The sequence below is a fragment of the Enhydra lutris genome, unplaced genomic scaffold (assembly GCF_002288905.1).
Source record: "Enhydra lutris kenyoni isolate GAN:26980312 unplaced genomic scaffold, ASM228890v2 scaffoldscaffold42, whole genome shotgun sequence".
In the NCBI taxonomy this organism is placed as follows: domain Eukaryota; kingdom Metazoa; phylum Chordata; class Mammalia; order Carnivora; family Mustelidae; genus Enhydra; species Enhydra lutris.
Genome location: NW_019154126.1, coordinates 310165 through 335421, shown reverse-complemented (window position 1 = coordinate 335421; position 25257 = coordinate 310165). Strand labels below are relative to the sequence as shown.

Below are 25257 nucleotides of genomic sequence, written 5' to 3'. Positions count from 1 at the left end.
ATGGCTGAATAATATTCCAGTGCATGTGTGTGTGTGTGCATGTGTGTGTGTGTATGGCACATCTTCTTTATCCATTAATCAGTTGATGGACATGTGAGCTGTTTCCATAGTTTAGCTATTGTAAATAATGCTCCTATAAACATCAGGATGCATGTATCCCTTTGAATTAGTATTTTTATATCCTTTGGATAAATAACCTAGTAGTGCAGTTGCTGGATGGTAGGGTAATTCTATCTTTAACTTTTTGAGGAACCTCCATACTGTTTTCCAGAGTGGCTACTCCAGTTTGCATTCCCACCAGCAATGCAAGATGGTTCCACTTTCTCCACATCAAATAATAATAATAATAATAATAATGATATAAAAGGAGAGAGAGAGAGGGAGAGAGAGAGATAGGCAGACCAAGAAACAGACTCTTAACTATAGAGAACAGACTGATAGTTACCAGAGGGGAGGTGGGTGGGGGGATGGGTGAAATTGGTGACGGAGATTAAGGAGTGCACTTGTGATGAGCACTGGGTGTTGAATGGAAGTGTTGAATCCCTATATCATACACCTGACAGTAATATTACATTATATATTAATTAGCTGGAATTTAAATAAAAACTTTTAAAAAGTGGAAGTCTGTTTTTCAAGTATATATATAATAGTTACTAGATTTAAAGGATTTAAAGCTGCTGTTTTCACATTTCTTTTTTGCTTATTTATGTGGCTTCTTTTGGGTTAATCAAAATATTCTTCAATCTTCCTTTCTCAAGAATTTCTACAATGAACAGGGATAGGATAGACATTCATTCCTTTTAAGAGGGAGAAATCAGAAGGAGGAAAGGTGTGATAAATTTCAGACAAGTTCACACTTAGCAAGGCAGATTTCATTAGATCTTCAGGTTCAAGAACAATGGTTTGATGCTCTGCTCTTTAGGTCCACTGTGATGGGAACATCTTCACCAACACTTGTTATTATTTGCCCTTTTTTTTATGTTAACCATCCTTGTTTGTGTGAAGGGGTTCCTCATAGTGGTACTTGGTTATTTTTTAAAACTTTTATTGATGTACAAAATATACAGAATAGTGCACAAAATGACTATACTTGTTTAACAAGCACTTAGATAAAAAAATAGATTACTAGCAAAAATTCCACTTTTGTTCTCTTCTCTATTTATATAACTCCAAATACAAGTATGTCAAATCTGTTTACTATGAACCATGTAGTCTTTGTGTTCTTTTCCATTATTTAACCTTTTCACACTTCAGATGGGTACTTTCTGCTACTCTTTGACCTGGCTTATCCTTTCTTTTCTGGTGCCCAATCTTGGTTTTATTGTTCTAGAATCATTACTTTACTCTTTGTCTTAAAAAAAAAATAGATTCCAATTCTCTGGAGAATTTTTATTTTATATTTTGTTTTATTTTAACTCCAGTGTAGTTAACATACAATGTGATATTCGTTTCAGGTGTACAATATAGTGATTTGACACTTCCGTATATTACTGAGTGCTCTTCAAGATAAGGATACTGTTTATCCTCTGGGAAAATTGTATATTATTGTCTTCTACTCTCTTGGACATATTGATTACAGTTATTTAAAAATCTTTATCAATAACTTGAGTACCTCTTCATTTATGGATCTGTTTATATTGTCTTTTTTTCTTGGTGTGTTTGGTAATTTAAGAGTTAATGCCAGACACTGTGTTGTTAAAGTAGTTCTGTATGCCTTGTCTTCTTCCAGAAAGGCTCTATCCTGTCTATGATACTTTACTAGATACAGACAGATCACCTTAATCCAAAACAGTGCCTGATCAGTACCAAAATGAACTGTGATGTCTGTGAAGAGCTCAGATTGTTTATTCACTCCTACTTCTAGGTATAATACTCCAGAGGGCTCACTGAGAACCTTTGATTGGTTAGAGACATTTGTCCTTGGAAGGTCCTAAACTCCAGTTTAAGAGTTTAAAATTATAATGCTGCCACAGATTCAGCTGTGTCTCCTCAGTTTCTACTTTGCTTCTTTGACTTTCACCTTAGGCAACTTAAAAATTCAACAAAAGTGTTTGAAGCTCAGTCTTCTTTCCTTACACTTTCATTCTCTCTGGGATTTTGTCTTTAGGCTTGTGTCTTTTGGCAGCCCGCAAATTGATTACATTTTCCTCCTCAGGCCTGTGAGATTACCTAATTTTCCTATCTTTCTACCTCTTACCAGCTTCCATCTGTCAGATTCTTAGTCTTCCCCCAATGCCTCATCTTATCAAACAATAAGTTTGATTCAGAAATGTAGAATATAGAACAGCTGTGTATTCCCCTTCTTTCTGTGACCTTGACCCCTCAATTTTGGTTCCATTGGCAGTTTTCTGATGCCTGCACATAGGTAGGTAGGTTAGTTGGTTTCTTTCTCTCTTCTCTCCCTCCCTCCCTTCTTTTTCTTTCTTTCATTTTATCCAGATGTTTTAGTTGTTTTTGGTGGGAACTTTAGCCTGTTACAAGATAATATATCATAGTTAGAAATTAAAGTCAGTTCCTTCCTCCCTTCGTTTTAGTAATATTTACTGGTACCTACTTAATGTCAAGCACTATGTTAGGAGCTGGGGATATTACAGTAAAGATTGTACCCACTATTCAGGTTAAAAAATAGATTGTCCCCAGTACTTCAGAAATGCCCTGTATACTCCTCCCTCATCCTATCCCAACAAAAGGTAACTATTATCCTGAATTTTATGTTATCACTCTGTTCTTTAGTTTCACCTATGAATATATCTTTAAACAGTACTTTATAAAAGTTTTACAAGTTTCTGAATGTTATAAAATCAAAATCATATTACATATATTCTTTTATTAATTTTTATTCTTAGTACAGAAATTTATATTTTAATTATGGTTCTAGAAAAATAAAGACGGAATGACTACTCAAAAAGAAACAAACAAACATATGAGACCCTTTAGCTGTGAATAGGGCACAGCACCATATAGCAACTCTAATTTTGCTCTTGTGCTTGTGGGTTGTGCTCTCGGAGAACTACACCATGACTTTATTCCTCTTTGTTAATGAAGCAAATAGCATACAGTGAAGCTCAGTAAACAAGTGCTAAATTAAGTCAAGAATGAAAAGAAAATCCCCAGGGTTATGAGCTGTGGCTACAGGAAACACAGGATGTTAAAGGTAGAACATAGGTGCTTCATAGTGAGTTTGGGGCTTAGGAGAGGGCAGTGTTTAACTTTTTTTAAGTGTTGATCATATAAGAACTATTTGGTCAAGCCCAGTTTGGGGCTCTTTCTGTTAGGAGGGTCTGGAAAACTGGGCTTGTTCACTCAATGAGATATAATCCTGACATTTCCCTGAGTCAGTTTCAACCCCCACAAATCATCTCGCTGTGTGTCAGTGTGAAGTTTGTAGACTTGTAATATGTCTACACCAGATGCTGCATGTCCTCCTTTAGTTCTGTTTTGCCGGAGCTGGCTCTACTGAACACAACAAGCTTGTCAAAAATTAATAATAGAAAACAGTTTCTTTTTAAATTTTAACCGTATCATAAAGTAAAACATCCCCTCATGCCTCACCCCCTCCTCTGCCCCAGTTTATCATGCTTTTTAAACTAGATTCTGCTAGCTAATGAGTAATAGAGACAAAACATAGTTCTTTTCACCCTGGTGAAATACTGCATTATTTGTTATTCATGAGTTCTTGTTTTCTTGGGAGATTGTTTGATGAAATATGTGGGTGATGTGTACTCTATCATTGCTTGGAGGCCTTTTAGATTTCTTCAGTTAGAGTATTTTCCTTTTGTTTTTAATAAACTTGCAAATAGATGTGGAGAAGAGCCATGGGATGATAGCATAATTAACCTGTTTTAGTACTGTATATTCCCAAACCCACCCCCAAGTTAATGAATTCAACATTTTATAGTATTTCTTCACAAGTTACATAGAAGGAGTAAAAGGGGAGAAAAGCTGCTGTCTTTTAAAAATTATCTGGAAGACCCAGTTACTACTGCCTCTTGCCAGCATCAAGCCTTTTTCTTTGTGCCTCTGTGTTGTTGCCATCTGCTTTTTGAATAAGTTTCAGCAAATTCAGTACGACAGGAAATCCTTTCTGGAGTTAGGTAAGTCTTCTGTCCAAGCAGAGAAAAGTCACAGTTTTTGCCAATAAAGAGAAAGAAGTGACCGTCTGGACCACCATGAATGTCCTTGGTTTCAGTTGCTGGGCTTGCTGAGTTTAGTTTGGGATTAAGCATCTGTGAACTGGCCTCATGATTCTCCTGAGACCTAGAGTGGCTTCTGTTTCAGGAATTCAGGTAGAGAAGAGATACTTCATTTATATGCCCTGAAATGAAGATTCATTTTCTAAGATCTGAGCTAAAGAACTCTGCATTGGGAAGCAGAGGCTTGCTTTTAAAACTTATAACAGATATAAGAATTAACTGTGTGTCTTAAAATATATTTTATGTAAATATTTTTAAAATTAATAATTTTCACTTACCTGAAGCTAAATGATCCAGCAAACTGATCTATTTGAGTAACACCCCAAACCAAGAAAATGAAAAATAAATGTCTTAGAACAATCAACTTAGATTCCAAAGTGACCAGGTGGTGAGATCTATTCTTGTTCATAGAATGCATTACTATGTACCCATATTTTGTCGAGAGTAGTCATTAGTCTGAAGCCACACCCCTGGGGTGTCAGCTACTAGCTGTGTGGCTTTGGGTGTGCTACTTTAGTGGTCTGTGCCTCAATTTTTTTCACCTGTAAAATAGAGATAATAATAGAATTGATATAGGATTAAATGTATTAACACTTGTTCAGGTATTAGAACAGTGTCTGGTATATGGTAAATACTCAGAAAATATAAACTATTATCTTATTTACTCTTTTAAAAATATTTATTTATTTGATTTGATTTTCTTAGTTTTTTGTTGTTAGCATATATTGTATTATTTGTTTCAGGTGTACAGTTCTGTGATTCATCAGTCTTACATAATTCACAGTCTTCACCATAGCTCATACCCTCCCCAATGTCCATCCCCCAGCCACCCTATCCTTCCCACCCCCATCCTCCAGCAACCCTCACTTGGTTTCCTGAGATTAAGAGTCTCTTATGGTTTGTCTCCCTCCCTGGCTTCATCTTGTTTCATTTTTTCCTCTCTTCCCCTCTACCTTGTTTCTCAAATTCCTCATATCAGGGAGACCATATGATAATTTGTCTTTCTCTGATTGACTTATTTCTCTCCAGTTCCATCCACATCATTGCAAATGGCAAGATTTCATTTTTTGTTGGCTATATAATATTCATATATGTATACACACACACACATATATATACACACATACATACATACATACATAGCACTTCTTTTTTAGCCATTCATCTGTTGATGAACATCTAGGCATCTAGGCTTTTTCCATAGTTTGGCTATTGTGGACATTGCTGCTATAAACATTTGGGTGCATGTGCCCCTTTGGATCACTACATTTGTATCCTTAGGGTAAATACCTAGTAGTGCGATTGCTGGGTCGTAGGGTAGCTCTATTTTCAAATTTTGAGGAACCTCCATGCTGTTTTCCAGAGTGGCTGCACCAGCTTGCATTCCCACCAACAGTGTAGGAGTGTTCCCCTTTCTTCACATCCTCGCCAGCATCTGTCATTTCCTGACTTGTTAATTTTAGCCATTCTGACTGGTGTGAGGTGGTATCTCACTGTGGTTTTGATTTGTATTTCCCTGATGCTGAGAGATGTTGAGCAGTTTTTCATGTGTTTGTTAGCCATTTGGATGTCTCCTTTGCAGAAATGTCTGTTCACGTCTTCTGCCCATTTCTTGATTGGATTATTTGTTCTTTGGGTATTGAGTTTGATAAGTTCTTTATAGATTTTGGATACTAGCCCTTTATCTGATATGTCATTTGCAAATATCTTTTCCCATTCTGTCAGTTGTCTTTTGGTTTTGTTGACTGTTTCCTTTGCTGTGCAAAAAAAGCTTTTGATCTTGATGAAGTCCCAATAGTTCATTTTTGCCCTCACTTCCCTGGCCTTTGGCGATGTATCTAGGAAAAATTTACTGCAGCTGAGGTCGAAGCGGTTGCTGCCTGTGTTCTTCTCAAGAATTTTGATGGATTCCTGTCTCACATTTAGGTCTCTCATACATTTTGGGTCTATTTTTGTGTATGGTGTAAGGAAGTGGTCCAGTTTCATTCTTCTGCATATGGCTGTCCAATTTTCCCAGCACCATTTGTTGAAGAGACTCTCTTTTTTCCATTGGACATTCTTTCCTGCTTTGTCAAAGATTAGTTGACCATAGAGTTGAGGGTCCATTTCTGGGCTCTCTATTCTGTTCCACTGATCTATGTGCCTGTTTTTGTGTCAGTACCTTACTATCTTGATGATTATGGCTTTATAGTAGAGCTTGAAGTCCAGAATTATGGTGCCACCCGCTTTGCTTTGCTTTTTCAACATTTCTCTGGCTATTTGGGGTCTTTTCTGGTTCCATACAAATTTTAGGATTTTTTGTTTCATTTCTTTGAAAAAAAGTTGATGGTATTTTGATAGGGATTGCATTAAATGTGTAGATTGCTGTAGGTATCACAGACATTTTCACAATATTTTTTCTTCTAATCCATGAACATGGAATGTTTTTCCATTTCTTTGTCTTCCTCAATTTCTTTTGTGAGTATTATATAGTTTTCTGAGTTAGAGATTCTTTGCCTCTTTGGTTAGATTTATTCCTAGGTATCTTATGGTTTTTGGTACAATTGTAGATGGGATTGACTCCTTAATTTCTCTTTCTTCTGTCTTATTGTTGGTGTATATAAATGCAACTGATTTCTGTGCATTGATTTTATATCCCGCCACTTTACTGAATTCCTGTATGAGTTCTAACAGTTTTGGGGTAGAGTCTTTTGGGTTTTCCACATAAAGTATGATATTATCTGCAAAGAGTGAGAATTTGACTTTTTCTTTGCTGATTTGGATGTCTTTTATTTCTTTTTGTTGTCTGATTGCTGAGGCTAGGACTTCTAGTACTATGTTGAATAGCAGTGGTGATAAGTGGACATCCCTGCCATGTTCCTGACCTTAGTGGAAAAGCTCTCAGTTTTTCCCCATTGAGAATGATATTCACTGTGAGTTTTTCTTAGATGGATTTCATGATATTGAGGTGTATACCCTCTACCCCTGCACTGTGAAGAGTTTTAAACAGAAAAGATGCTGTACTTTGTAAATGCTTTTTCCACATCTATTGAGAGTATCATATGGTTCTTATTCTTTTATTTATGTAGTGTATCACATTGATTGATTTGTGGATGTTGAACCAACCTTGCAGCCCAGGAATAAATCCCACTTGGTCATGGTGACTAATCCTTTCAATGTACTTGCTGGATCCTATTGGCTAGTATTTTGGTGAGAATTTTTTCATCCGTGTTCATCAGGGTTATTGGTCTGTAATTCTCCTTTGTGATAGGGTCTTTGTCTGGTTTTGGGATCAAGGTAATGCTGGTCTCATAAAATGAGTTTGGAAGTTTTCCTTCTATTTCTCTTTTTTGGAACAGTTTCCAGAGAATAGGTACTAATTCTTCTTGAAATGTTTGGTAGAATTCCCCTGGGAAGCCATCTGGCCCTGGGCTCTTGTTTTTTGGGAGATTTTTGATGACTGCTTCAATCTCCTTACTGGTTATGGGTCTGTTCTTTTTTTTTTTTTTTTTTTAATTTTTCTATTTCTTCCTGGTTCAGTTTTGATAGTTTATATGCCTCTAGGAATGCACTCCCTTTCTTCTGGATTTTCTCATTTACTGGCATATAGTTGCTTATACTATGCTCTTGTAATTATTTGTATTTCTTTGGTGTTGGTTGTGATTTCTCCTCTTTCATTCATGATTTTATTAATTTGGGTCCCTTCTCTTTTCTTTTTGATAAGTCTGGCCAGGGGCTTATCAATCTTATTAATTCTTTCAAAGAACCAATTCCTGGTTTCGTTGATCTGTTCTATTGTTCTTTTGGTTTCTATTTCATTTATTTCTGCTCTGATCTTTATTATTTCTCTTCTCCTGCTGGGTTTAGGTTTTATTTGCTGTACTTTCTCCAACTGCTTTAGGTGTAGGGTTAGTTTGTGTATTTGAGACCTTTCTTATTTCTTGAGAAAAGCTTGTATTGCTATATACTTTCCTCTTAGGATCTCCTTTGCTGCATCCCAAAGATTATGAAGAGCTGTGTTTTCATTTTCATTTGTTTCCATGAATTTTTTTGACTCTTCTTTAATTTCCTGGTTGACCCATTCATTCTTTATTAGAATGCTACTTAACCTCCATGTATCTGAGTTCTTTCCAACGTTCCTCTTGCAGTTGAGTTCTAGTTTCAAGGCATTGTGGTTCCAAAACATGCAGGGAATGATTCCAGTCTTTTGATACAAGTTGAGACCTGATTTGTGACCCAGGATGTGATATCTTCTGGAGAATGTTCAATGGGCACCAGAGAAGAATGTGTATTCTGTTGCTTTGGGATAGAATGTTCTGAATATTTCTATGAAGTCCATCTGCTCTAGTGTGACACTTAAAGTCCTTATTTCCTTGTTGATCTTTTGCTTAGATGATCTATCCATTTCAATGAGGGGGGTGCAAAAGTCCCCTACTATTATTGTATTATTGTTGATATGTTTCTTTGGTTTTGTTATTAATTGGCTTATATAATTGGCTGCTCCCATTTTGAGAGCATAAATATTTACAATTGTTAGATCTTCTTGTTCTGTAGACCCTTTAAGTATAATATAGTATCCTTCCTCATCTCTTTATTATAGCCTTTGGTTTAAAATCTAATTTTTCTGTTATAAGGATTGCCACCCCAGCCTTCTTTTGATGTTCATTAGCATGGTAAATGATTTTCCATCCCTTCACATTAAATCTGGAGGTGTCTTTGGGTCTAAAATGGGTCTCTTGCAGACCGCATATCAATGGATCTTGCGTTTTTATCCAAACTGATATCCTGTGTCTTTTGATTGGGGCATTTAGCCCATTTTCATTCAGGGTAACTATTGAAAGATATGAAGTTAGTGCTATTATATTGCCTATGACTGTTACTATATATTTTCTCTCTTCCCTTCTGGTCTATGTTACTTTGAGGCTTTCTCTTTACTGAGACGGTCCCTTTCGATATTTCTTGTAGCACTGGTTTGGTGATCGCAAATTCTTTTAGTTTCTGTTTGTCCTGGAAGCTTTTTATCTCTCCCATTTTCAGTGACAGCCTCACTGGATATAGTATTCTTGGCTTCATATTTTTCTAATTTAGTGCCCTGAATATATCATGCCAGTCCTTTCTGGCCTTCCAGGTCTCTGTGGATAGGTCTGCTGCCAATCTAATGTTTCTACCATTGTAGGTTACAGAGCTCTTGTCCTGAGCTGCTTTCAGGATTTTTTCTTTGTCTCTGAGATTTGTAAGTTTTAATATTAGATGTTGGGGGTAGTGACCTATTTTTATTGATTGTGAGGGGGGTTCTTTGTGCTTTTCGATGCCTGTTTCCTTCCCTACATTAGGGAAGTTCTCTACTATAATTTACTCCAGTATACCTTCTGCCTCTGTCTCTTTTCTTCTTCTGGGATCCCGATTATTCTAATATTGTTTCACTTTATAGTATCACTTATCTCTTGATTTCTTCCCTCATGACCAGTAGTTGTTTATTTCTATTTTTCTCAGTTTCTTTATTCTCCATCATTTGGTCTTCTATATCACTAATTCTCTCTTCTGCCTCATTTATCCTAGCAGTTAGAGCCTCCATTTTTGATTGCACCTCATTAATAGCCTTTTTGATTTTGACTGTGATCGGGTGGGTAAATAGAACAAAGTCATATGCTAGATTTAGGGTCTATTTTGCTTTGTTAGAAGAAACTGCATCCCAGAATCTTAAAGAGAGAAATATATATGTATATATATAAATACAATGAAGGGATAGAATATGGCTGTAAAAATGAAAATTTAAAAAGATTTTATGGAGAGGGTGATTGCATTATGGACATTGGGGAGGGTATGTGATATGGTGAGTGCTGGGAAGTGTGTAAGCCTGACAATTCATAGATTTGTACCCCTGGGGCAAATGATACATTATACGTTAATAAAAATAATTTTAAAAAAGGAATTGATAAGAAGTTGGTTAAAAAAAGAAAGAAGAAAAATTTTTAAGAAAATAGAAAAAGAAAACAATAAGGAAACTTTTAAAGATTAACTTTGAAGACTAGGGAATCGTGGAAAAAAAAGCCATGAATTCTATGTGCTATATTCTCCTAGTGTTAGAGCTTGCAGTTCTCATTGCTCAGTAAACTTGATCTTTGCTGGATGTTCTTGCAGATCTTCTGGGGGAGGGGCCTGTTGCAGTGATTCTCAAATGTCTTTGCCCCAGGTGGAATTGTACCACCCTTGACAGGGGCCAGGCTAAGTAATCTGCTCAGATTTGTTCTTGGTAGCTTTTGCTATTGGTAGCTTTTGAATATTCTCCTCACAGCTTTAGAGGATGAGAATGAAAATAGTGGCCTCCCAATCTTTGCCCTAGAAGAGCTGAGAGCTCAGGGCCCCTCTCTTCAGTGAACCCTCAGAGAAAGGCAGTCAATGACTCCCATGTCCCTGGTCTCTGGCCACACTCTGTGCTCACCCAGCCTGTGACTAAGTATTTCTGTCTCTGGTGCACGACCTGTTTGGAGTTTCCAACCCAGCAGATTCCTACAGTGTGCTCCTGTGCTGCTTCCTTCAGGGGAGGGAGGGGAGTCTCCCCAGATCTGCCACTTGTTGGGTACCTGCTCGAAGAGTAGTGGCCCAACTGTGCCACAGATCATGGTTTATGGCAACCCCTAGCTGAGAGCCCACTCCTCAGCTCCATCTTTGCAGCCGGGTTCCCTGCTCTGATACCTGGGAGCTCTGCCACCGTCAGGCAACCCTGGTTTTTCTGTGACCCCGAGGGTCCTAAGACCATACTGTCCCAGTGAGAGTTCCAGCCCCCATGTAGCCACCAGAGCAATGTCCCTCCATGGAGCAGACTTCTAAAAGTTCCCATTTTGTTTTCTGCTGCTTTATCACTTGTTGGTAGCTAGCTGACAGAGGCTCCCTCCCCTCACAGCCTGTCTTACCATATATTGCTTTGGATTCACATCTCCGCACCTCCTACCTTCCAGAAGGTGGTCACTTTTCTGTTCCTAGAGTTGCTACTATCCTTTTCTTCAGTCTCCTCTTGAGTTCATAGGTGTTCAGAATGGTTTGATAATTAACTAGCTGAATTCCTGGGACCAGACAAAATTTAGGTCTGCTACTCCTCTGCCACCTTGCTAAGCCCTCTCTATTTTATTTACTCTTACATTGTTATTTATTATTACATATACTCTTGCTTGTCCTGCTTGGTGATCTAATTTCCATGTATACAGGCAATTATAACTATAAATTAGAAGGAAAAAGACAGTTCTAGCAGTACATCCATGTTTTACGTTTAAAAGATGACAACTGTTAGTTCAAAATAAAGAAGGAAAAAGGAAAAAAAAAAACTAAGCATAAGAACTCAAAAAGTTCAGCAGTCTTGGCATTTAGTATATGAGAAAATAGCAATAAAACTTCAATAGCTCCAGAGGGCATTGTTTTCTACCTAGTGTTCAAAGTAACGATTCTGACCAGGAAGAAAATGTTAAATTCTGTTCCTGGTGTTTAGTTTAGAGAAGCCAGAAAGTGTTTTGCATTTTAGGAAGATTCTAAAACAAAGTTTTAAAAAAAGTATTTGAAGACCCATTTCTAGAGAATTTTGAATTATATCAATTTTATTGTATTTGCATTTTATTTTGGTTCCTCCTTCAGGTCCAAATTAGTTTTTCTTTAGAATTATATGTAAATGTCATCCATAGGTACAAGCATTATTTCCATTAAATGCCAAACATACCCAAGTTTAGCCTGTGTTTTTGCCATTGCATTGCTCATTAGTACCTTCATACAGAATCTTCATGACTGTCAAGCTGGCCAGGTTTTGTTTTGCAATTATATTCACCAGGAGTTGAAATGAATTATATGTCTTACCAATTATGTGTTGCAATACCATCTATAGAGTTTATGTATACATTGTCGAGAAAGGAAGGCCATTTTGCTCTAAATTATTTTTTAAAATTTTTGATTGTGGTTAAAAAAAATAACATGAAATTTACAATCTTAACCATTTTTAAGTGTACAGTTCAGTAGTTTGCTGTATTCATACTGTCATGTAACAGATTGAGATCATCTTGCAACGGGGAAATGCTATGTGCCCACTAAACAAGTCCTCATTTCCCCTTTCTTCAGTCTCTAGCAGCCATCATTCTACTTTCTTTTTCTATAAATTTAATTACTGTAGTTCCCACATGCAAGTGACATTATATGGTATTTGTCTTTGTGACTGGCTTATTTTACTTGGCATAGTGTTCTCAAGGTCCATTCATGTTTTAGCATGTGACAAGATTTCCTTTTTTAAAAAATACTGAATAGTAATTCCATTGTATGCACATAGCACATTTTTTTTATCTATTGATGAACTTTTGAGTTGCTTCTACCTCTTGGCTATTGTGAATAATGCTGCAGTGAACTGGGTATCAAATGTCTCTTTAAGACCTGCTTTAAGATGTTTGGATATAAACCTACAAGTGGGACACCTGGATTATATAGCAGTTCTGTTTTTAATTTCTTGAGAAAACTCCATATTGTTTCCATAATGGCTGCACTATTTTATATTCCCACAAAGAGTGTATAAGGATTCTAATTTCTCCACACCTTGCCAATATTTGTTATTTTGTTTTATTGATAGTGTCCATTCTAATGGGTATAAGCTGATAGCTCATTGTAGTTTTGGTTTGCATTTCTCTAATGATTTGTCATCACAGATCAAGCATCTTTTCGTATGTGTCTTGGCCATTTGTTTATCTTATTTGGAGAAATGAGACTCCAGATTTTTTCCTCATTTTTAAGTCAGATGATTTGTTGTTGTTGTTGTTATTGTTGTTGAATTGCAGTTTTAAATATTCTGGATGTTAACTCCCATCAGATATATTGTTTACAAATCTTTTCTCTCATTCTATAGGTTGACCTTCATATTGTTGATTCTTTCCTTTGATGCACAGATGATTTTAAATTTGACGTAGTCCCATTTGCCTATCTTTTGTTTTTCTTGCCTTTGTTTTTGATGTCATACCCAAGAAATCATTCCCAAATCCAATGTCATGAAGATTTTTCCCCTGTTTCCTTCTAGAAGTTTTATGGTTTTAGGCCCTATGTTTAGGTCTTTAATCCATTTTGAGTTAATTCTTGTATATGTTTTAAGGTAATTAATTAAGGTAATTTAAATTCTTTTGCATATGGATATTCAGTGTTCCCAGCTCCATTTCTTAAAGAGTTTGCCCTTTTCTCCCCATTGCATGGTACTGGCATCCTTGCAAATGTCATTTGATCATTATATATGAGGTTTATTTCTGGGGCCTCTATTCTTTGCCATTGGTCTATACATCTGCCATCATGCCAGTACCACACTATTTTGATTACTGTAGCTTTGTAAATATTTTTGAACTTAGAAAGTGTGAGACCTCCAAATTCTTCATTTCCAAGATTCCTTTGACTATTTGGGGTTCTAGAGATTACATACGATTTTTAGGATGGTTTTTCTGTTTCTGCCAAAAATGCTGTTGGGATTTTAATAACAATTGCATTGGGTAGCATTGGAATTCTGGCAGTGTTAAGTTTTCCAATCCACAAACACAACTGTCAGTTTACATGTTTGTATCTTTAATTTTTTCAGCAACATTTTATAATTTTCAGTTTGGTTAAGTTTATTCCTAAGTATTTTATTCTTTTTGAAGCTATTATAAGTGGGATTGTTTTTTTAGATATCCTTTCTGGATTGTGATTATTTGTGTATAGAAACTTACCAATTTTTGTATGTTGATTTTATGTCCTAGAACTTAGCTTAATATGATTATTAATTCTAACAGGTTTTTTTTTCTTTTATTGGCAAAATCTTTAGGGCTTTCTACATGTAACATTATGTATTCTGCAAACACATAATTGTACTTCTTCCTTTCTTTTTTGAAAGTCATTTATTTTTTTCATAATTACTCTGCCTAGGACTTCCAATAATGCTGAATGGAAGTGACACTGGCCTTATCTTGTTTCTGATCTTACAGGAATGTCTTTCAGCATTTCACCATTAGGCATAATGTTAGGTATAAGCTTTTCAAATATGGCCTTTCTTATGTTGAGATAGTTTCCTTCTATTCATAGTTTGTTGAGTGTTTTTACCGTGAAAATGTATTGAATTTTGTCAAATGCTTTTTCTAAATTACTTGAAGTAATCATGTAGTTTTTGTCTTTCATTTTGTCAGTATGGTGTATTGCATTGAATGATTTGTACATTGAATCATTGTTGCATTCCAGGAATAAGTCCCACTTACTTATGGTGTGTAGTCCTTTGAATATGCTGAAATTGGTTTGCAATTATTTTGTTGAAGATGTTCACATCAATATTAATCAGGAACATTGGTCTGTGGTTTTCTTTTCCTGTAGTATCTTTGTCTGATTTTGCTACCAGGAAAATGTTGGCTTCACAAAATGAATTAGAAAGTATTTTCATTTCACATTTTTAGAACAGTTTGAGGAAAAGTTTAGTGTTAATTTTTCTTTGACTGTTTGGTAGAATTGTCCATTGAGGCTTTCTGGTTCTGGGCTTTTTTCTCCATTGGGATGTTTTTTATTCAATCTTCTTACTAGTTATAAATCTGTTCAGAATTTTTGTTTCCTCATGACTCATACTTGATAGGCTGTATATTTCTAGGAATCTATTTTTCTCTAAATTCTTGACCTCTATCTCCTTCCATTTGGATCTGGATTACTCCCAGGAATGTAACTGACTGTAGGTTGTCAAGGCTATCCTTGGCTATATCTCTGCTGATGGCTTAGTAAGTATTGGCATTGTAGGTTCATCGATGAGGGCATCCAGGCTTGTGAGTAGCTACTTCATTCACAGGGATGCCATAAGTCTTAATATAAGAAGCTTACTGTTTATAGAACGGTATCATGGAACAGTTACCTCCATGGAGGAAGAAGTACTGTTTTTTCCATTTCTAGCTTCTTGGATTTCTATGAAGATAAAGCAGAAAGGCTTAGGCTTGAATATCTAAAATGAATGAATGTCTTAAATATCTAAAATTAATATTTCAAGTGAATATTTTAAATGAACTTTAAATTAGAGTTAACTTCTGAAGACTTTTCCCTATATTACGTGGGAATCTTTTAAAAATTCTAAATCTTAAAAATTATAGAAAACAGCTCCTCAGTCCAGATATGATGAACATTAGTTGAGTAGTCATCATACTTATATAGATTTTGAAAAACTAGTTTGAATACTAAACTAGTTGCCTAATCTTGAAAATGTATAAGTTTGGGAGGTGTGACAGAATTAGAGTAGCTACAGAATGGTGATGGCAGATAGAGCAAGAAAGCATGGAAATTTGATTGCAAATTTATAATCATTAATAGAAAAATAAGCAAGATTACTTCATACTTAGGCAAACCTATATGAGCAATAGCATATTGAGTTACATGCAGGTCCCACAATTTTGAAGTGCAGCAGGATGATATTTTTATTGATGTTAACTGACTATTTTTTTTCTTTTCTTTGAAAATATAAGTTAATTTAAGAATAGAACAAGGGGTTTGAGGTAACTAATAATTCATATTTCTGTGTTATCCATAATAAAATTGGGAAGATTTTTCTTTATGCTCAAGGGACTTTATATTTGGTCATATTTATCTGATCAACTAGTTTTTTTTTTTTAACCTTCATTTTTATCTCAAGTTTAGAGTTAGCTAGTAAAGAGATACTCTTATTCCCATAAATTTTCAATCTGCCTTAAACATTTAAAATTTTCAACTGCATTACTTTTGTATACTGTCATATTATCAGGGAATTTAATGCTGTTTTAAGAAATAGCATTAACCTCCAAATTCCAGTGAGGCAGAATATTTAGAGTATACTATTGTATTAACAGCATCTAAGACTTAGTCTACCTGGATAAATCTGTGCTTTATGAATGTTTACTAAATGTAACTCATAAGAAATTTCACTTGTTATGTCCATAGTATCACAATCTAGTTAATGAGATAATGATACCACACTGAATTACTCTCCTAAGTATCCTTTGTTGCTTCCCTTCTGCCTAATCTTTTAGCCCTAGAGTGTCTTGAGTCTCACCACTTTGGACCTCTGTCTTTTACAGCCTGTAGGCGCTCCCTTAGTGATCTAGTCTTACCTGATTTCATGGTTTTACCTATCATCTTTGTGCAAATCAGTCCTAAATTATACAGCCCAGATATCTCTCCTAAACTCCCTAAAACTTTATCAGCCTGCCTGTTTGATATCTACAGTTAAATTTCACATAGGTACTTCACACTTAATATTTACAAAACTGAACTTCTGCTCTTTCTTCCAAATCTTCTCCATCAGGAGACTTCCCTATGTCAATGGTGGCATCTCCAGTCTTAAGGTTGCTCAGACCAAAAAAACAATAAAATCACCCTATATTCTTCTCTTCCTCTTATACCCCATGTTTAACCTATTACAACATCTCTGTGTTTCTGCCTTGTTCAAAACTGTAATGAATTTGACTGTATTATTGGTCTTACAAATTAAAAAACTAAGGCTCAGAGAAGTTAAGAGAACATCCCAAGTTCACATAGCTAGTTAGTGATGAAGTCATAATTCAAGTCCTATTTTCTGACTGACCACAAACAATATGCTCTATTCATAATACTAGTGTTTTTGCAAAGTAAGTGTTACAATTGTTTTTAATTTACATAGTTCAGAAATATCATCTGACCTATTATATAACTGGATTTTTATAAATAATATGTTAATTCATTTAGGTTCTAAAGGAATTTTCTGAACCCACAGCAGGCATTTCATAAATACTTGCCAACTCAGTTGAATTGATCGGTACTTATCTCTTCTTTTATGTTGCTCTGGGTCAGGAACTGTGTTTTTAATTGCAAGGTATAGTTTGATATAAATTGTGTATTGGGTTAAAAAAAAAGGCTGGGGTGGTTGTCAAATTAATGAAATAAAATATTCAAGGAGGTCTCTTAGAAAGCTCTTTGTTAAATACTTTTTTGTTATATCCATATGAATTTAGAACATGTATTAGCTCTTGGTACCTTATATATAAATACTTTTCTATTTCTTGGAGTTTTCATAGTATGTAATATTGATCTTGATACCAATCATTAAGCTTAGATTGTGGAATTATTATTTGAATTATTTGGAGTTTTCTCTTCAGGGCTTCTGTATTAAGGAGACATTTTATAACTGAAATCTATTAGATTATAAGATTTTCTAACTGATTAGAATGGCAAAAAGTCAAAGGATTATCATCATGGTAGAGAGACAGCAGAAATGAAATTTCAGTGTTAACTGTATTCTTGAGACACTTCTGTTTTATTGATGTATTATTTGTATTTTAGTAGAAGTTATTCCATGCTATATAATGAAAAGTAGCAGAAGTGAAGTATGTTAAGCCAAATTTGATGAGATTTAAGTGATATCTTTGAAAGAAGCCAAGATTAAGCTTTTGGGAGATATCTATTATATCTATTGATGTGACATATTTAGAAAGCTGGTCATTTTTTAAAAATTTATGTACATATAGAGCACTTATCTGTGAAACAGATTTTAGGTAAAGAGCCCTTGGGATCATTATTTTATCTTAATTTTTCTCTTGCAAATTTGCACTTTAAAGTTTAATTGTTTTGTTGTTTTACCAATTTATGTTATTTTATTCCAAGGATGAAAATTTGGTAAATATTTAATTCATAGAAACAATTTTCACATCCTGAGTTCTATCCATCTAACCTACCCACTTCCCTTTGCTGTGATAGAAATGTTTTACATGGAATCCTTCTTAAGCATTCTTACAGGCTTTGGAAATACCTCTTAAAGCAATAGTATATCTGAGCATTAAATCCAAAAGCCATGCCTAAACATTTACTCCCTATGGCAACCGAATGAGTTAAAGTTGTGGGTGCCTACAGCCATAATGGTGTGTATTTAGAAAGGAAACTCAGTTTGTGGTATCTAAAAAAATGTCTGTTGACAAACAAATCTAAAATAAGAGTTCAAAAAAGAGATACTTTATTTCTGGAAAATGTGATAGTTCTGTTACCATTTGCAGTGATGGATATTTGTGGGTCTTTATACTGTGAAATAAACTGTGATCAACTCTACTGCTGTCTTTTCTTTTTCATAGTGTATGCCAATTAAAGGCCTAGGATTCGTGCTTGGAGCCTATCAGTGCATTTGCAAAGCAGGATTCTATCATCCTCAAGACTTCTCAGTGAACAACTTTCAGAGTAAGTGTCTTTTGTTTCTCCACATAAATATGAGTACTCCACACATAATACACACCATTATTAATTATTCAGATTTTCTTTTACCCTTGTTGGAGTTATTTGTTTCAGACCCCCACTGGTTTGACATTCTTTCATCCCTTAAGGAGTTTTTGTTTTGGGTTTGTCATCTACTGTGCCCTGGACTACCACAAAATAATGTGTTTATTTTAAGTATGTTTTAGTTTTCAGTACATTTCCTGAAAATGATGATAATTATGCAGTAAGATCAGTTGGGATTCTGTTGTTGAGAGCTGTTGCTATAGAAAGTTCCTAAACCCAATTTTGATAGTTTGTTTACTTTATTTATTAATTTGTTTATGTACTAGTTTTCTATACTGCATAAAAAACTGGCACAGAGTTAACAGTTTAAAGAACACAAATTTATTATCACACAGTTTTCATTGGTTATCTTTCCAGTCAGAGGTTAGCTTGGCCACCTGAATCACCAGGCTAAAATTGAGGTGTCATCTGAGTTGTAATCTGATCCGAGGCCCAGGGTCTTCTTCCAAGCCCATTCAGATCACTATCTTGCAGGGCCCCCCCACTTTTTTTTTTTTTTTTTTTGCTAGATGTTCGTCAGCCTGGGTTTACTCTCAGCTCCTAAGAGTTCCTTAAGGCCTGTCCATGTGACCCTCTTACCACATTGCAGCTCACCCTCTTCAAGGCTTGCAAAACAGTTTTCTCACTGTGCTCAGACTGAATCATTTATAACATAAAATAATCATGAGTGAGTGACCCATCATTTTGCCAGGTAAGATAATTTAATGAAAAGAAAGACTATCTCATCATATTTACATGTCCACTGACATTCTAGAGGAGGTGATTATACAGGGTGTGTACTCCAAAATCAAAACTTGGTCATCTCCTACTCCAGAAAATGTCGGTGTTATAATTTGAATTTTGACTTTTTACTTTATCTCTAGAGAATGCAGTGTTACCACACTGGCTTGTAGCTGGCGATTAGACATAAAGAAGGAGTGTAGTGATAAAAAAGGGTATTTACATAGGAAGTTAGGGTTTGGGGTTACTAAAACTGAGGTACATGTATCTTTTAGAGAGCACAGATCTTTGCAAGCCTTATTATTGGTCTGAATAAGAATTTGCATTTCTATTGGGCATAATTCAAAGGGTACCTTGAGATTGAGACTGAGTTTCTTCCTCTGGGAATTTTCGTAGACATTTGTAGATTTCGTTTTGTTTTGTTTTCTCCTGGAAAACATTATTCTTGGTACTGAATCAGTTTACATTTAATATATATGCTCTGGAGATGAGTAACATTTTGCTCTCTTCTCCATTGTATAGTTCGGCACTCAGCCCCTGTTCTGATTAATAGTTACAGGTATAATTCTAAGATGGCCTCCAAGCTTCTGTTCCCACAGGCTCTGTCCAATACTTTCTCTTAAGTGTGGGTGGGATCTGGGAATACAGAGAGGTAGTCACTCCATGCTTAGGCTTTATTATTATTGTTGTTGTTGTTGTTATTATTATTATTATTTGGGGGGGTTATATTATATTGCAAAGGTGTTGGTAGTCAGCTATGTGATTACATTGCATTAAATAAGATTCCCTCCCAGCATAGCCAACTGAAGAGAGATTCTAGTGCCTGCCTTGAAGAAGTAAACTACCTTGTTGCGAGAGGGCCACGTGTCTAAATCCCGAGTGCAGCCCCTAAGAGCTGAGAGTGAAACTCATGGGCAGCAACCAAGAAAATGTGGACCTCAGTTCTACAACTTCAAGCAGTTCAATTTTTCTAAAAACCTGACTAGACATGGAGGAGATCCTCAGCTCCAGATGAGAATACAGCCAGACCAAAGCCTTGATTTCAGTCCAGGGAGACCCCGAGCACAGAGCCCAGTTATGTGGCGCCCACACTTCTGATCAACAGAAGCTGGGGAATAATGAATAGGTACTTTAAGTCCCCAGATTTCCAGTAATTTGTTATATAGCCATAGAAACTAATACAACAACAGGGACAATAACCTGTTTTCAGGGTAGATCCGCTTTTCCTGGTATCTGTGTGTACCAAACCACGGCAATACCAGAGCTGCTTTGGCATTCTTCACATTTACGGTCCAGACATAACAGATGATTCAACACTGAAGAATTAAGGGAATAGGTTTTAGCTTATGTTCTGTGAAGGTATTTTGTATCTGGTTTACCCACATTTGTTCTCAGCTCCCACTATGTGACTGAAATAAAACATCTAAATATTTTAGAACCAGAGAATGACTATGCCATTTGCTTATAACACCACCAGGAGAAACTAGTTAACCTTTAACAACTTATCTTTATTTAATTTGCACACTCCTACTTTCTTCCTTATTTTAAAAGCCAGCGTTTTTCACTGGACCTACTTTCCCTAAGAAAAGGCAGCTTCTCTGCGAAAACCTAACTCCTGTGTTGTACACACTGAAGCCATGGAAAAGAGGCCACAGTTTTTAAAAGATGATCTATATTTAGACATTAGCTGTGATTCAGCTTTGACCTCAGCACATACTTAACCAGACCTGACCTTCCTCAATGACAGAGCAGAAAGCTAGCTACATGTTATAATTTGAAGTCAGTAAAGTGTGCTTTGACCAAAACTGTCTTTCCTGGTGGCCTTGTCCGGTTGCAGGAAAATCTATTATTATTCACTCCTTGCCCTAAAGAAAGAATACAGTGATCTGACCAAGAATGCAGGTTCTAACTTACCAGGGTAATCAACTGAGGACTATCCAAACATTTTTTTTGTATTCCTGGTTATTATTAAAACAGGTACTACTTATCTCCGTGTTTTAATATATTTAGTCTTTTAATCATAGTATCCATGCAGCTCGTATTGACAGTTGTTTTCTCATGTTCTTAAGGCGCTACCCTTGACTTAAGGAATGACTATGTGTAGGTCTGGAACGAAGGGTAAAGAAGGCATTGAAGACCCTCATTTTGGGGGTCTTCATATGTGATATGCAATATGAGATAATGAGATAACATATGTGAACCCGCAAGCATAGTCCATGGCATGTCATGTGTTCGCAGGTGTAGTGAGTGATAAACATTAGTGACGTGTGTAGAGATAATCCTTAAACATCATTTGTCATTAGCACTTTACCTCACATTTTATCATATTGACCAATTTTTTAAGACTAGAACTTTCGAGAATAAATTTGACATGGATGGGGACAGCAGAAGTATAACAACCAGTGCTGCATTGCGAAGGGCAGTGGGAAAAATCCCTGGGAGCTAGAGGCAACAGGAGGAAATTCGTGGCCTGATCCAGAGAGTAGGATACAGAAAGCAGCAAAGAATGTACTTCACTTGCTTTGCAGTTGTGCATCTAAAACAAAACCTGAAATCCCCATGTCTGTTATTGTCATGTTATTGCATTTGGAGAGAAGAGCTGAGATACAGTGCTGACATCTTAGAGAAAATGTAAATGTGACTTAAAAATCCTGTTAAACTATGAAGCGATTTAAAATCTTTATCTAAAATCTAAGACCCACAGTAAACAAAGAGCTTGTAAAGACCAACAAGGCTATGTTTAAATGACATGATTTTAAATTGTGCTGATAGCCCAGAGACTGTGTTCTAGGCATCTCTCATGAAACTGGTGGTCATATGTGAACTAATAGGATCTGACATCTGGATGGTAGCGGGATTTCAGAATAACCAAGTACTGATGTCTAACTGTCTCCTCAAATCCAGGCTGTTCACTTCCAGGTTGATGAAAAAGAAGCTTATGACATGCTCATGTCTCTCAAATCCATCTATCTTAATATGAATTCTGTCTTGACTGAAACCTCTTTTCTCTTTTCGGTAGATACATTCCCAGCCTTTCAGTCTTACTCCTCTTGTCTTTTGGATTGACTTTGGCTTGTGTACCTTTCCAAAAAAACCTAATTACAAATGACCCAAACAGGGACCAAAACAGTCCCTGTTTTGGCAACTCTGGTGCTAATGATGGGAGAAGGCAGAAGACAAGAATGTAGAGATTTTAAAAAGGTATTATCTTGGGGAAAAAGCAAAAGAAGCTCTTTGAAAGCAGGTACAATATAGGGATGCTGAACTCTAAGCAAATTGTTAAGCAAGGCTAACCTTTCTGGAATAAGTTTATCCCTCCTCTTTTTCATGGCCAGTAGGCTGGAGATACTTGGCTTTCTGCAGACTAGGTACCAACCCCAAATTTAGAACAGGTTAAGAGAGCACGAACATCACAGTCTGATTATCAGCATTACCACTTTTGTTGTTGGTCCAACTTCAGCCTTGGGATCTGATTCACTTTGCTGTATTACAATTAGTCCTGATCAGTTTTTTTCCAGTTGTAGTAGCGCAATTACCCATCTAGCTGTGCTTTTGTTTTTGCCTCCTTCATTTGCCTAGTTTTCAGTTTTCATGTCTTCCTTCGTTAGTCCTGCTCATAGTGAATGAAGTTGTCACTCAATGTATCTGGAAGATGGGGCAAGTTGCCGGTGGGAGGGTTTCCGGAGCTGTCCACATTCTTGGACTCTCGACTATCTCATTTAATCTGTTAGTCATTGGTTATGTTCTTTCCAAATGTTGGGACATACTCCATACTATATTGGACTTCCCTGGTTGTTTAATTTCTACCAGAGTTGAATTTCTATCACAGTTAAGCACAGTAATTAAGAACATAGGTGCCTGGGTGGCTCAGTGGGTTAAAGCCTTTGCCTTTGGCTCAGGTCATGATCCCAGGGTCCTGGAATCGAGGCCCGATTCGGGCTCTCTGCTCAGCAGGGAGCCTGCTTCTCCTCTCTCTTTGCCTGCCTCTCTGCCTACTTGTGATCTCTGTCTGTCAAATAAATAAATAAAATCTTAAAAAAAAAAAAAGAACATATTCTTTGGAACAAGTTTAAGTTGGGTTTGAATCCTGGCTCTACTACTCTCTTGCACTGTGCTATATTCTTTAATTTCCCTAACCTACATTTATGACATATGTAAAATCAGGATAATATTACATGCTTTATAAAATTGTTATAAGGGTTAAATAATAAATTCAAAGTTCTAATCATGGCAGTTGACACATATCAAATGCTCAAAAATGTTGTTGTTCTGATGATTATATTTGGAAGTTTATATCTATTCCATTTCCCTCATTCCCCAAGTATTTCCCCATTTTTCTTCCTTTCATCTAGTCTTTGCTCCACTTCCCAGCAGAGGATCATATTCCCATGTCCCAGATTTTTTTCTTTTAATCTTTAAAATGGGCACCTCTCTCATATATAATTTTCAATCATCCAAAAATCTTTCTTCTACCCAAAAAATTTACTTCATTAGATTAAAAAATGTTTTTATTACTACTTTTATTTAGTTATATTATTTTACTTTATTGGACTGCTAACTTGAGCTTCACTGTTGTAAGTAATCATCTTTCCCAAAATATTTTTTAAAAAACCTCTGGCAGGGAAATTTGACTGTCAGTCATTCGCATATAAGCTCATTGTAATAGGCAGAATGATGTCTGTTCCCACCCCCCAAAGGCTGGCGTGTTCCCATTTTTCACAATCTGTGATTGTATTACCTCACATGGCAAAAAGGGACTTTGCTGATGTGATTAAGTTACAGACCTTGAGATGAGAAGGTTCTCCTTGATTATTGGAACCATTCTAAGTCCCAATAATAGCAGGAAACTTTCCTGTCTATAGTCCAGAGACTACAGGTGTCAAGAGACACCATTCCTTTGAGGGCACAGGAATGGTCAGAGAAATGCTACATGTGGGCTTTGAAGATGGAGGTAAAAACCCAGCAAAGGAATGTAGGTGGTCTTAGGAAGCTGGAAAAGGCGAAGAAATGAAATCTTCTCTAGATTTTCTAGAAAAAAAAAAAATATATATATATAGCCCTGCTGACATCTTGATTTGAGCCAAGTGAGACCCACGTCAGACGTCTGACCTATAGAAGTGTAAGAATGAATATAACTATATTATGTTTCATTTAAGGAGCAATATAAATTTGTGGGAATTGTTTTCTTATTTTTAAGACACTGGGTTTGTGGGAATTTCTTATAGCAGCAATAGAAAACTAGTATACTCAGCTTGTTTCCTACCCAACATTCTTTCCAATGTTCACAGTAGGCCACAGTGCTTTCTCTAGAGGAAATTGTTAACAATTCCAAATAATTGACTCACAACAGATCTGAGCCTTTGCATCAAACGTACTTTGGTTTTAATCTTGTGTCCTTTTAGTAGCAGGAGACTTGGGAAATTTTCTCATACATTCTGAGATTCTTTTTCCATATTCATAAAGCAGGAATAGTGGGATCTATTCCTTACCTGTTGTGAGGAAGGAGTAAATGAGACAACATACTATATCCCTAAAATGATGGTGATTGTTATATTAATGTGAATATGGAGAATTTAATCCTTTTGTTTATAGTATTTGTGAATTGGATGTTGTAGGGATTGAATGAATAAAGTGCCTACTGGCAAAAAAATCCATTTGGGCCTAATAATTTTATAAGTCATATCAGAATCTTTTTAAGATCTAAAATGGTATTTTTGTCCAAAGAAGAATACAAAAATGTCAGAGACAATAGAAGAATGAATATAAAATGTATAAGTAAGCATATAGAAAGGTAGGGGAAAACTTGAAATCTGACTATATTCATGGTGAGGAAATACAAATTTTAAAAAATGCTTGTACTGGGCGGGACGCCTGGCTGGCTCAGTGGGTTAAGCCTCTGCCTTCGGTTCAGGTCATGATCTCAGAGTCCTGGGATCAAGTCCCGCATTGAGCCCTCTGCTCAGTGGGGAACCTGCTTCCTCCTCTCTCTCTCTCTCTCTCTGCCTGCCTCTCTGCCTACTTGTGATCTCTCTCTGTCAAATAAATAAATAAATTCTTAAAAATAAAATAAAATAAAATAAAA

The 25257-nt window shown here is 36.0% G+C and overlaps 1 protein-coding gene across 1 annotated transcript in view; it reads left to right on the top strand.

Moving 5' to 3' along the window:
• The window catches only part of LOC111155597 (G protein-coupled receptor 158), a 413796-nt gene that overhangs the window by 170677 nt on the left and 217862 nt on the right, over positions 1-25257 (top strand). The window contains exon 3 of the mRNA XM_022515856.1: positions 18254-18356. Coding sequence (XP_022371564.1) covers positions 18254-18356 — 103 coding nt within the window. The remainder of the gene's footprint in view (positions 1-18253; positions 18357-25257) is intronic.